The 12,138-nt window shown below is 56.3% G+C and overlaps 1 protein-coding gene, 1 long non-coding RNA gene and 1 pseudogene across 11 annotated transcripts in view; 2 read left to right on the plus strand and 1 right to left on the minus strand.

The window, feature by feature from the left end:
* ADGRL1 (adhesion G protein-coupled receptor L1) overlaps positions 1–8,836 on the plus strand; it is a 62,831-nt gene extending 53,995 nt beyond the window's left edge. For 8 of the 9 annotated variants that reach the window (XM_023188703.3, XM_023188697.3, XM_023188701.2 and 5 more), the window contains 7 exons: positions 356–447; positions 1,033–1,201; positions 3,637–3,765; positions 3,936–4,032; positions 4,112–4,240; positions 4,397–4,414; positions 4,932–8,836. In XM_023188703.3, the coding sequence (XP_023044471.1) occupies positions 356–447; positions 1,033–1,201; positions 3,637–3,765; positions 3,936–4,032; positions 4,112–4,240; positions 4,397–4,414; positions 4,932–5,674 (1,377 nt within the window). In that variant the 3' untranslated portion in view covers positions 5,675–8,836. The remainder of the gene's footprint in view (positions 1–355; positions 448–1,032; positions 1,202–3,636; positions 3,766–3,935; positions 4,033–4,111; positions 4,241–4,396; positions 4,415–4,931) is intronic. The other variant, XM_023188700.3, reaches the window with a different exon arrangement.
* Positions 1–12,138, minus strand: part of LOC111523828 — a 41,528-nt gene that overhangs the window by 14,825 nt on the left and 14,565 nt on the right. Inside the window, exon 2 of the long non-coding RNA XR_002725619.3 lies at positions 1,081–1,408. This is a non-coding gene — a long non-coding RNA (uncharacterized LOC111523828). The remainder of the gene's footprint in view (positions 1–1,080; positions 1,409–12,138) is intronic.
* On the plus strand, positions 7,065–8,836 carry LOC111523825 (annotated as a pseudogene). The gene has a single exon (XR_002725617.3). The product of XR_002725617.3 is annotated as an uncharacterized LOC111523825 (transcript).

The following is a 12,138-nucleotide window of genomic DNA, read 5'->3' on the forward strand; positions in this document are numbered from 1 at the left end:
CCCCCCCCCCCCCCCCCCCCCCCCCCCCCACATCGGAACTGAGCCACCAGCTGAGAGGATGAGAGTGTGCTGGGTTCATGGAGCTCCAATGCTGAGGGCTACTCGCCTGGGGGACTGTGATTTGAGCCCCTACCGTGTGTCAGGCCATGGGCCTTGTCCTCCCAGCAGCCAGGAGTGGCATTCCATTGCCAGTCATGTCAGTCAGCTCACTGTCACCTCAGGGGCAGATAACGGGGTTCTCCCAGCAGAGGCGAGGGCCACAGCTGAGACTTCGCCAGGCCGGGCCCATGTCTCAGTGCTCACTGAGGGAGGCAGGGCCACTCTCAGCCCAGCCCGTCCCTTGTCCCGCCCCCAGGTCAACCTGGTGTTCCTCATGGTGACGCTGCACAAGATGATCCGAAGCTCATCTGTGCTCAAGCCCGACTCCAGCCGCCTGGACAACATTAAGTGAGCCTCGCGCCTGCCTGCCCCTGCCCCTGCCCCATCACACACCCCCACCCCGCGCTGGGCCCACCTCGTCCAGGGTGTTCTAAAAGATAGTGCTGTCACCTCTGGTGACACATACTGCGATTTTAAGTACCAAGAGGGGTGTTTTATTGTGGTCACTATGTACCTACTTAATGGGTCTTAGAAAGTGTATCATTAGCACGTCCAACCTGTGGTTTTAGAGGCATAACTGTAGGGTGAGGCTAAATTCAACAGGTGAGTGTGTTTAAGGGCAACTTAAAGAGAAATAGGCAGCAAATGTAGCCTAAGTGGTCTGGAAATTTGGCAGAAACAATGAAGGTGGCAGAGTAATGACTGATGTTCACAGTACCCCGACCCCTGACCCAGTACCTTTCCCTCAGGCCCAGGCTGGGGTGGAGGCATCCTGGGCAGGCCACTGCCCCCAAGGCCCACTCAACCTGCTCAGGGCTTTGCAGACAGTGCCCAGGCCCACCCAAGGGCCCCCTTTGTAGGCTGCAGGGGAGGCCCGGGCTGAGGCCGTCCCCTCCGGCGGGTACTTTGACACCCCTATCGCCCCACCCCCAGATCCTGGGCTCTGGGGGCCATTGCACTGCTGTTCCTGCTGGGCCTCACCTGGGCTTTCGGCCTCCTCTTCATCAACAAGGAGTCGGTGGTCATGGCCTATCTCTTCACCACCTTCAACGCCTTCCAGGGGGTCTTCATCTTCGTCTTTCACTGCGCCTTACAGAAGAAGGTGAGGTCGAGGCGGGGTCCTGGGTCACAGCCTCCCTTAGAGACATTTCCTGGGCATCCAGGAAGGGGCAGCAAGGGTGGAGGGGACTCAGGGGCTCCCTCAAGCCCCCAGTGAGTGCTGCAGGGCTTCTACGGTCAGGTCTGCATCCACAGGGAGGGGAGGACGAGCTCAGGGCTAGGGAGGATTTAACCACAGGTGAAGAGGGTTCTGGAAAAAAGCAAGATACAGCAGCTTAGAGGAGTGAGAGCAGGACAGATTTGGTGATGGGGAACCCTCACCACCATGAGGACCACGAGTCAGGCGTGGGAGGGGGAGGATTTCGGGAGCCACCCTGAGGGAGCACGGCCTACATTCATAGTTCAGGAAATAATTGTGAATTTTGTGGTGACAGAAAGGATCTTTTTAAAATAAATACGTTAAAATCTGAACCTAAGATAAATATGTTAAAATCTGAACCTTAAGAAAACATACAGGCCAGACGCAGTGGCTCACGCCTATAATCCCAACACTTTGGGAGGCTGAGGCAGGCGGATCACCTGAGGTCAGGAGTTCCAGACCAGCCTGGCCAACATGGTGAAACCCTATCTCTACTTACAAAATATAAAAATTAGCCGGGCATGGTGGCGGGCACCTGTAGTCCCAGCTACTTGGGAGGCTGAGGCAGGAGAATTGCTTGAACCCGGAAGGCGGAGGTTGCAGTGAGCCAAGATTATGCCACTGCATTCCAGCCTGGGCAAGAGGGTAAGACTGTCTCAAAAAAAGAAAAAGGACTGGGTGCAGTGGCTCATGCCTGTAATCCCAGCACTTTGGGAGGCTGAGGCAGGAGGATCGCTTAAGCCCAGGAATTCGAGACCAGCCTGGGCAACAGAGACCCTGTCTCTATTTAAAAAAAAACAAAGGGGACAATAGTAGCTGGGGAATGTGGGCAGGGAGTGGGGGGTACAGGCAGCACTGTCAGGACTGAAGCTGGGGAGATGGAGCTGAGGCATTTGTAGAGTCAGCCCTGGCAGCAGTGCGGGCCATGGAGACTGCTGTTGGACTTGGGGAATGATGAAGCGGGTAAGGCTTAAGGCAGGGGGTGGCGGAGGCAGTGATCATGAGAATCCTGGTTGCAAGGGAGGAGGTGGCCTGTGTCCCTGCTCTGTCCATCTGTCCAACACTGTCCTGGCCCCTCCTCGGACAGATGGTCAAAGGCAGTGTCTGCATGGCCCCCACCTCACACGCAGTGACAGCGATGTCCTTTCAGGGGACCCCAGGCCCCTATGGTCTGATCTGGGCCCCTCGGCTCCCCTCCCTCCAACCTCCGCTCTCAGACACCTAGGTGTGGACCCTCCTCAGAGTGCAGCCCCTGTTCTTACCTTGGCCTAAATGAGGCCTCCTCTGATCTATTTATTTTTTTAGGTTTTTAAATTTTTTAATTATTTTTTTTGAGATAGAATCTCGTTCTGTCCCCAGGCTGGAGTGCAATGGCGTGATCTCGGTTCGCTGCAACCTCTGCCTCGTGGGTTCAAGCAGTTATCATGCCAAGTAGCTGGGATTACAGATGCCCACCGCCACGACCAGCTAATTTTTGTATTTTTAGTAGAGATGGGGTTTCACCATGTTGCCTAGGCTGGTCTTGAACCCCTGACCTCAGGTGATCCACCCACCTCTGCCATTCAGAGTGCTGGGATTACAGGTGTGAGCCACCATGCCTGGCATCCTCTGGTCTATTTAAAATCACAACCAGTTTGGCCAACATGGTAAAACCCTGTCTCTACAAAAAAAAAAAAAAAAAGCTGGGTGTGGTGGTGTGCGCCTGTAATCCCAGCTACTCAGGAGGCTGAGGCAGGAGAATCACGTGAACCCAGGAGGTGGAGGTTGCAGTGTGCCAAGATCGCATCATTGCACTCCAGCCCAGGTGACAGTGCGAGATTCCATCTCAAAAAAAAAAATCACAATCTGCTCCCAAGTCAGTACTGCCTAACCCCCTTTCCAGCCATAGTTTTCTCCGCAGCACGTAACACCATCCAACAGCCTGCATGTTTATATATTCATCTATGTTCTCTCTCTGTCTACTGAAATATAAGCTCTCAGAGGTACGGATTTGTGTCTGTTGTCTTCCATACCATCCCTGAGGCCTAAATTGTGCCTGGCACATAGCGAATGCTCATTAATGCTCTGTTGATTTTACGAATGAATGAAAAACTGTCAGTGGAGGTGGAGAAGAGGATGGGCCTGAGTAAGAAGAGACTGAAACCTGATTGGCTGGCTGTTGGGGGACAGGGGACAGCGAGGTTTCCATGGCCTGCAAGTTGCTGAACAGGGCAACATAGTCATTGGAAGCTCGGTCTCTGGCCTCCCAAGGCTGGGTGTCTTGTGACCAGCCCTGTGGTAGGCTGGATCACAGAGGAGGCCAGCGTCCCGATCAGCTGACTGTCCTCCTCACCCCCCAGGTGCACAAGGAGTACAGCAAGTGCCTGCGTCACTCCTACTGCTGCATCCGCTCCCCTCCCGGGGGCACTCACGGATCCCTCAAGACCTCAGCCATGCGAAGCAACACCCGCTATTACACAGGGACTCAGGTATCAGGCCAGACAGGGCTCCCTGGGGCTGAGTGTTGGAACCCAGAGCCTGAGAGGTGGGGAGTGGCTTGGCCTGGGTTTCTGATCGTGATGATTGGCTGAGCAGTCCCAAAAAGACGCCAGAGGGTGGGTGGCCCAAGGACCCCCTCACGTTTGGGTTGTGTCCCCAGAGCCGAATTCGGAGGATGTGGAATGACACTGTGAGGAAACAGACAGAGTCCTCCTTCATGGCGGGTGACATCAACAGCACCCCAACCCTGAATCGAGGTGAGAAGGCGTCTCTCTGCCTCTGGCGCCGGTCTCTGGAGGCTCCCGGCCGCCTTGTGACCTCTGATCCCTTGGCCAGGTACCATGGGGAACCACCTGCTGACCAACCCTGTGCTGCAGCCCCGTGGGGGCACCAGCCCCTACAACACCCTCATCGCCGAGTCGGTGGGCTTCAATCCCTCCTCGCCCCCTGTCTTCAACTCCCCAGGTGAGAGCATGGGGGAAGCATCCCAGGTTGGGAAATGGAGGGTTTGTGTCCCAAGGGACCTCCGCCTGGGATGTTCTGTGCCCCAGAACTGGAACCTGGACTTGCATTTCAAGCTCACCCTCGCCTTCTCTTTTCTCTCCTGACTGCCACCTGCAGGGAGCTACCGGGAACCCAGTAAGTGTGACTCTTCCCTGGGGATGTTTCTGAGGCTGGGAGAGGGACAGACAGTGGCCTTCTCAGATGGCCTCACTTAAGGAGAACTCAGGATGCCCTTCCCATGCCCACATTTCCCCACCCCCCTACACACAGCCTCTGGTTGGCAGCCGAATGGAGGATAATGGATGGTGTTCATTGAGTTTGGGCCGTTAGGTGCTGAGGGTCTGAGCATAGGAAAGGGATCCTGTCGCCCAGGCCTCCTCATGCTGCTGAGATTCTGAACCTCCAGCTGAGGATGAGACCCTGGGGGAACTGGTCCTTGTCCCCTACCTTTCATCAATCCGCTGCTGGGCTGGTGTCTCTACTGCCAGTGAGGGAGAAAGGGAATGTGAGACCAGAGATCCAGGGGGTAGGGGGAAGCCTACGGAAAACCAGCAGGAATCGAGCCCCACTTCACACACACCGCACCCCCTCACTACCCCCTAGTGCATCCAGGGCCCCTCTTCTACCTTACCAGCCCCTTTCTGCCCTGCAGAGCACCCCTTGGGAGGCCGGGAAGCCTGTGGCATGGACACCCTGCCCCTGAACGGCAACTTCAACAACAGTTACTCCTTGCGAAGTGGGGATTTCCCTCCCGGGGATGGGGGCCCTGAGCCGCCCCGAGGCCGGAACCTAGCCGATGCGGCGGCCTTCGAGAAGATGATCATCTCGGAGCTGGTGCACAACAACCTGCGGGGGAGCAGCAGCGCGGCCAAGGGCCCTCCACCGCCTGAGCCCCCCGTGCCACCTGTGCCAGGGGGCGGGGGTGAGGAAGAGGCAGGCGGGCCCGGGGTTGCTGACCGGGCTGAGATTGAACTTCTCTATAAGGCCCTGGAGGAGCCTCTGCTGCTGCCCCGGGCCCAGTCGGTGCTGTACCAGAGCGATCTGGACGAGTCGGAGAGCTGCACGGCCGAGGACGGCGCCACCAGCCGGCCCCTCTCCTCCCCTCCGGGCCGGGACTCCCTCTATGCCAGCGGGGCCAACCTGCGGGACTCACCCTCCTACCCGGACAGCAGCCCTGAGGGGCCCAGTGAGGCCCTGCCCCCACCCCCTCCCGCACCCCCTGGTCCCCCCGAAATCTACTACACCTCGCGCCCGCCAGCCCTGGTGGCCCGGAATCCCCTGCAGGGCTACTACCAGGTGCGGCGTCCTAGCCACGAGGGCTACCTGGCAGCCCCAGGCCTTGAGGGGCCAGGGCCCGATGGGGACGGGCAGATGCAGCTGGTCACCAGTCTCTGAGGGGACCTCATGGACCAGGGGCTGGTGGCCCAGGCCAGGGAGGGAACCCTGGGCAGGGCTCGGGTGGGAGAGGGAGACAGATGGAGGCAGTGGCTGGTGGGCCACTCTCTCCAGGTGCCCCTCAGCCATGGGCCCTCCAGTCCCCTCAGGGGACTCTGACCTGGGGGCCTGAGGTGCCAGGGTTCACAGACAGGGTTTCCCACCAGCCACACGCACCAGCTCTATTTGGGGGAAGTGTAGTGAGGAGGAGCCCAGAGGTCCCCAGGGGAGCGAGGAGGGAGAACTTGGAAGGGGGCAGCCCACTTCCAGACTCTCCACTCTCCCACCCTTCTACGCCGTGAAGGGAAATGAGGGCTTTAGTTTCCCTGGGCGGGAGGGGCAGCTTCTGAGGTTGCCAAAGGCCCCCACTGGATCGAACCTGTCAGCTGCTCCTCTCCGCAGCCAGAAATGCTGCCGGCTGCACCCAGAGGGAGCAGTGAGGCAGGACAAATGGACAGGTTCCTCCTGCGCTACAATTCCTTGCTCCCTGGAGACTGGGAAAAGGCCACAGGGCAGGGGGACTGGGCGGTGGTGGCTGGTGGTTTAAAGGTCGAACTTTCTCTGAAGCTCCTTTCCCCTTGCTCTTGGTCCCTGCCCCCCAAGCAAGCCTGCCCCCTCTGCCTCCCAGTGCACCCAATGACCCCCTCCCTTGGGGCGACTCCTGATGAAGCACAACTCCCCGCAGGGCCCCCAGCCCACAGGGGTGGCCATATTTGGGCAGTTCCCAGTCCTGTGGGCTCGGCTATCTGGGGAGCAGATTTTGGGTCTGGATCTCCCTGGGGAGTGGGTCCTGGGCTTGGATCTTTCCCTGGGGGGCCCTCTTACTCCTTCCTCTCTCCTCCTCCTCCTTCCCCATTGCTGTAAATATTTCAACGAAATGGAAAAGAAAAAAAAAAGACAAAAAAAAAAAAAAAAGACAAAAAAAATCTCATCACTTGAAGCCACCGGGAGCCTGCGGCCCGGGCCAACCTGGGCTTTCTCCGGAGCAGAGCGGCGCTGCCGGCCCGGCAGCCAGGACTTCTCCGTGTACGTGCATCCCCAGCCCCCACCGGGGCGGGCGGGCCGCCAGAGCAGCTTTTTACAATCCAGAGACAGAAAACAAAATCTAGATGCAACAGCGAAACAAAGAACCCATTTCCTTCCTGGCACCCGTTTCTGTCCCCTCCTTTCCTGCTCTGCCTGCCCAGCATCATCAGCCCTCCTGGGGCGTGTACCTCACTGCCTGCCCCAGGACCAGAGGCCTGTCTCCCCCTTCCCTCCCCATCGGCCCGGGGGAGACCCCCTCACACCCAAAGATGCTTTGTCAAGATGGCTGCGCTGTCCCTTTGAGTTCCTGCTGCTTGTATGTTGCTTTGGGGACTCTAACTGGGGAAAATGGGGCTGATTTCCCACCTAGAGAGATTGATGGCCAGAGGAAAATGGGGAGGAACTGGGGTTCTGGAGGGCATGGGTATGGCTGAGGAGGGTGCTGGAGTGGCAACGTGGTCTTCTGTCTGGGGGAGGGGGAAGGGGCAAAGGTGAGAGGTCACCTTCCCTACCCTCCACCTTCCCACAGGGAGGATGAAGCCAGGTGCCAGGGCTGGGGTCAGGACACCCATGTTCTGGGGGGGCTTGACCCCAAATCCCAGACCCTGGAAGCTCCAGGCTCGGGATGTCTCCTGAGCACCTCTCCCAGCCCCCTCCTCTCCAGCCTGTCAGCCCAGCCTCTCCAGTCCCCTCCCCTCAACTCTAGGGGCAACATAGCCCTGAGGCCACCTTAGCCCAGCCCCTGCATTGCCATTTCCCCAGAGGTGGCCTGTCCGCCTCTGCTCTGACCTCTCCCCGTCTCTTTGCCCCTCCTTCTTTTCTCACAAGTGCCATGAGTTTTCAAACATCTTCGGGTCTCAGCCTGCTGCTGCCATGAACTTTGTTGGGTTAAGGGGGAGGGGCTCTAGGAAGAAACGGGGGAAGGGGACAGGTAGGTGGCTGGAGGGACCCTTTTTGCTGCTAGAAAGCCCCTCCCTTCTCCTGGGGAGCTGGGGCTGGCTTGTCCCCATCAATTAGGGGAGAAGGGGTCAGACCAAAGATGGTGGTTTGTCCCGTGTAAGGGAACAGGTGTGGGGAAGAGGTGGGGTTGGGTTCCAACTCTGGCTTTTTCTGGTAGAAAGGCCTAACCCATGACACCAGAAGACTATGGGTGAAGTCTAGATGGGGAGGAGAAGCGAGGCCAGGGACAGTCTTGCCAGACGACTCTGAGGAGGGCCGGGACAGTTCCATGGACCTTCCTGGACTGCACTAGGCTAGGAGCTCTTGTGTGGAGGGGCGGTCAGAGGTCTGTGAAGAGCGGGCAGGAGTCATGGGCAGGCAAAGAGCCGGCCCGGCCTGAGCAGCAGCCCAGCTACAGCCTGTGGCTGCCCCCAACACCAGGAGGAGGGCCGGGAGAGTTCCAGGGGGGCTGAGACACACAGGGAGGCCCACTTCCTCCCTGCCTAGCCTTCCTTGTACCTCTCCAGACTCGGACAATCAAAGGGAGAGAGGGTGTATCAGTCCTGTTTCAGCCGGCATCGCCCAGTGGCCTCCAGGCCTCAGAGCTGTGTGGCAGGGCCCCCTGCTGGGGCTGGACACCACTGCAGTCCAGTGCAAAGCTGCCCTCAGAGCCCAGGTGTCCCCCCCACCTAACCAGACCTGGTGCCTTGACGCCCCCACCCCAGCTGGGACGGTACAGAGAAGGGTCTTGGTTTCCTCTCCTACTCCCTTCCTTGGGCTCCTGAAATTTGCTCCTAAATCTTGTTAATTCTTTTTCTCTGGATTTTGGTTTCTTTTGGCTTTCCCTTGCCTTCCCTTTCTCTCTCTGTCTCCAACTCTCTTTCCCCACGTGTTTCTCGCTGTCTCTGTGTTCCTCTTCTCTCATCCTCAACTTTCTGTCCATTCGGGCCTCCTCCCCGCCTCCCACGCCCCAGCCCCTCCCTCCTTGGTCTCCTTTTCGATATGCCAAACCAATTTTGGGTCGAGTGCATTTAACGAGAACAAAACAAAAGGCTCATAACAACAAGAACGTTTCAGAAAAAAAACAAAAAGTTTTAAAAAAATTGTTGAGTCAAAAAGTCAAACAATAAAGAAATTAAGATTTCTTGGAATGACAAAGAGTTGTGTGACTTCTTGAGTCGGGGAGGCGCGGTGGCTCAGGCCTGTAATCCCAGCATTCTGGGAGGCTGAGGTGGGTGGATCACTTGAGGCCAGGAGTTTGAGACCAGCCTGGTCCACATGGTGAAACCCCATTTCTACTAAAAAGACAAAAATTTAGCTGAGCGTGGTGGCAAGCACCTGTGGTCCCAGCTACTCGGGAGGCTGAGGCAGGAGAATCGCTTGAACCCGGGAGGCAGAGGTTGCAGTGAGCTGAGATCGCGCCTCTGCACAACAGCCTGGGCTATAGAGTGAAACTCTGTCTCAAAAAAGAAAGAAAGAAATGGTTGAGAAGATCTGCACAGCAGCGTCCCCACGGGCTCTGGTCTGTGCTTGAGCATTCAGAACCCCTGGCAGAGGCCTGGCAATTATAGAATAATTCACATTGATGAGACCTTGGTAAGTTCCTGGGCTTGGTGGAGCATTCCATATGCAGTTTCTCTGAATCCTCACAAAATGCTCCCGGGTGGAGACAGCGATTAGAGTTCCGTTTTACAGATAGGGAAACTGAGGCTTACAGCCCTTAGATGCATGCCCAAGTCTCTCTGGCCAGGCCACTGTCCCATGCTGTGTCTCACAGAAGCCCTTCTTGGCCCAGACGTCTGTCCCCAGGCTGTACTAGAGCAGAGCTCAGGAATTTTACACTGTGATGTCTCATTACAATCGCCATTCCTACACTCCCACACGCTGCTGGCATGGAGCGCTTTCAAACTTGATACGGTGGAATTGCATCATGTGCGTGTCACATTCTCAGGTCACCAACGAACTGCCCGTGCTCAGAGAGAGAGGAATAACTACTCAAACTACAAGGATCAGTCGGGCGCGGTGGCTCACGCCTGGAATCCCAGCACTTTGGGAGGCTGAGGCGAGCAGATCACTTGAGGTCGGGAATTCGAGACCAGCCTGACCAAAATGGAGAAACCCTGTCTCTACCAAAAATATATACAATTAGCCGGGCGTGGTGGCGCATGCCTCTAATCCCAGCTACTCGGGAGGCTGAGGTGAGCGGATTGACTTGAGGTTGGGAGGCAGAGGTTGCAGTGAGCCGAGATTGCATCATTGCACTCCAGCCTGGGCAACAACAGTGAAACTCCGTCTGAAAAAACAAACAAACAAAAAACTACAAGGATCCTTCTCCGGGCCCCTCTGACTTAAAAAGACACCTGTGTCTAGGACACCACCCACCTTTCCACAGCCACTCCTTCCCAGTCTTCATGGCTGGCTCCTTCTCATCTGACCTCCTAATGATGGGGAACACAGTGGCTCAGTCCTTAGACCTTTTCTCTACCTGCTCTCACTCCCTGGAAGGTCTCCCCCATCTCATGGTTTGAAATGCCACCGGGCAGGCGCAGTGGCTCACACCTGTAATCCCAGCACTTTGGGAGGCCAAGGCGGGCAGATCATGAGGTCAGGAGTTTCAGACCAGCCTGGCCAACAAGGTGAAACCCTGTCTCTACCAAAAATACAAAAATTAGCTGGGCATGGTGGCGCATGCCTGTAGTCCCAGCTACTCAGGAGGCTTGAGGCAGGAGAATCGCTGGAACTCATAAGACGGTGGCTGCAGTGAGTCAAGGTCATGCCACTGCACTCCAGCCTGGGCGACAGAGTGAGACTCCATCTCAAAAAAAAAAAAAAAATTTGTTACCTATGCACTGATCACCCTCAAACGTAGCTCTCCAGCATGAGCTTCAGATTTGCATATATTCACCTACCTACCCCATCTCTCTCCCTGGTTATCTGGTAGGATCTCAAACTAACCTGTCCTAAACTAAGACGCTGGCCTCCCCCACCCCCATCTCTACCGCTGCCACAGGAAGAATTACACGTGACGCTTTGAGGCTTCCTCACCTCAACTAAAAGTGAGTCCATCCATCCCTTGATTCAAGGTAAAGACCTCGGAGTTCCCCTTGAACTCATCTTGTTTGACACCCCACATCTAATTTGACAGTAAATGTAATGGTGGCTTTAACTTCTAAATATCCAGAATTAATTAGTTCTCACCCATCTTTCACCAGGGCCACTACAACAGTCCCCTAAATATTATAGCTCCCTTGTCCCTCTTCAGGTTTTTCTCAGCACAGAAACCAGAGTGATCTTGCTAAACATATTTTGTCCCTCCTCAGCTCAAAACTGTCCAATGCTCTCCTCTCACCCAAAGCAGAGGTCAAGGTCAACACAATGGGCTACAGGCCCTCCAACCTCACCACCTGGCTTCCTCTCCACCTTCCCTCCACTCGTTGGGCTCAAACACGCAGGCACCCTCTTGCCTGCCTCAGGGCCTTTGCACCGGCTGTTTTCTCTGCTGGCTTGGGCCCCCTCCCCCCCGCTTCCTCTCCTGCAGAGTTGATAAAAATGAAATCCTGCTTCCCAGAAGGCCTTCCCAAGCCACTCCAGAACTTCCTAACCTGTGCCTTGCTCTGTCTTCATAGTACTACTGGCTAGCAATTACATTTTGCCTATTTGTTCATCATCTGCCTCTTGGCTAGAATGTAAGATCCGGAAACACAAGGGTTCTTGGTCTGAGCCTAGCACAGCATCTGGCACACAGGCCATCTGTATCTGTTAAAGAATGAGAGCTGAGGCCGGGTGCGGTGGCTCAAGCCTGTAATCCCAGTACTTTGGGAGGCCGAGACGGGCGGATCACAAGGTCAGGAGATGGAGACCATCCTGGCTAACACGGTGAAACCCCGTCTCTACTAAAAAATAAAAAATACTAGCTGGGTGAGGTGGCGGGCGCCTGTAGTCCCAGCTACTCAGGAGGCTGAGGCAGGAGAATGGCGTAAACCCGGGAGGCGGAGCTTGCAGTGAGCCCCTGCACTCCAGCCTGGGCGACAGAGCGAGACTCCGTCTCAAAAAAAAAAAAAAAAAAGAATGAGAGCTGAATTCGGCACAAGACCCAAAGTGAGCATGAGATGAGAGTGAAGGGCGATGGAAGCTCTTCAATGAGGATAAAGAAATATATTTAAGGCCGGGCGCAGTGGCTCACGCCTGTAATCCCAGCACTTTGGGAGGCCGAGGTGGCCGGATCACGAGGTCAGGAGATCGAGACCATCCTACCTAACACGGTGAAACCCCGTCTCTACTAAAAATACAAAAACAAATTAGCCGGGCATGGTGGCGGTCGCCTGTAGTCCCAGCTACTCGGGAGGCTAAGGCAGGAGAATGGCGTGAACCCGGGAGGTGGAGCTTGCAGTGAGCTGAGATCGCGCCCCTGCACTCCAGCCTGGGCAACAGAGTGAGACTCCGTCTCAAAAAAAAAAAAA

The sequence above is a fragment of the Piliocolobus tephrosceles genome, chromosome 21 (assembly GCF_002776525.5).
Source record: "Piliocolobus tephrosceles isolate RC106 chromosome 21, ASM277652v3, whole genome shotgun sequence".
NCBI lineage: Eukaryota > Metazoa > Chordata > Mammalia > Primates > Cercopithecidae > Piliocolobus > Piliocolobus tephrosceles.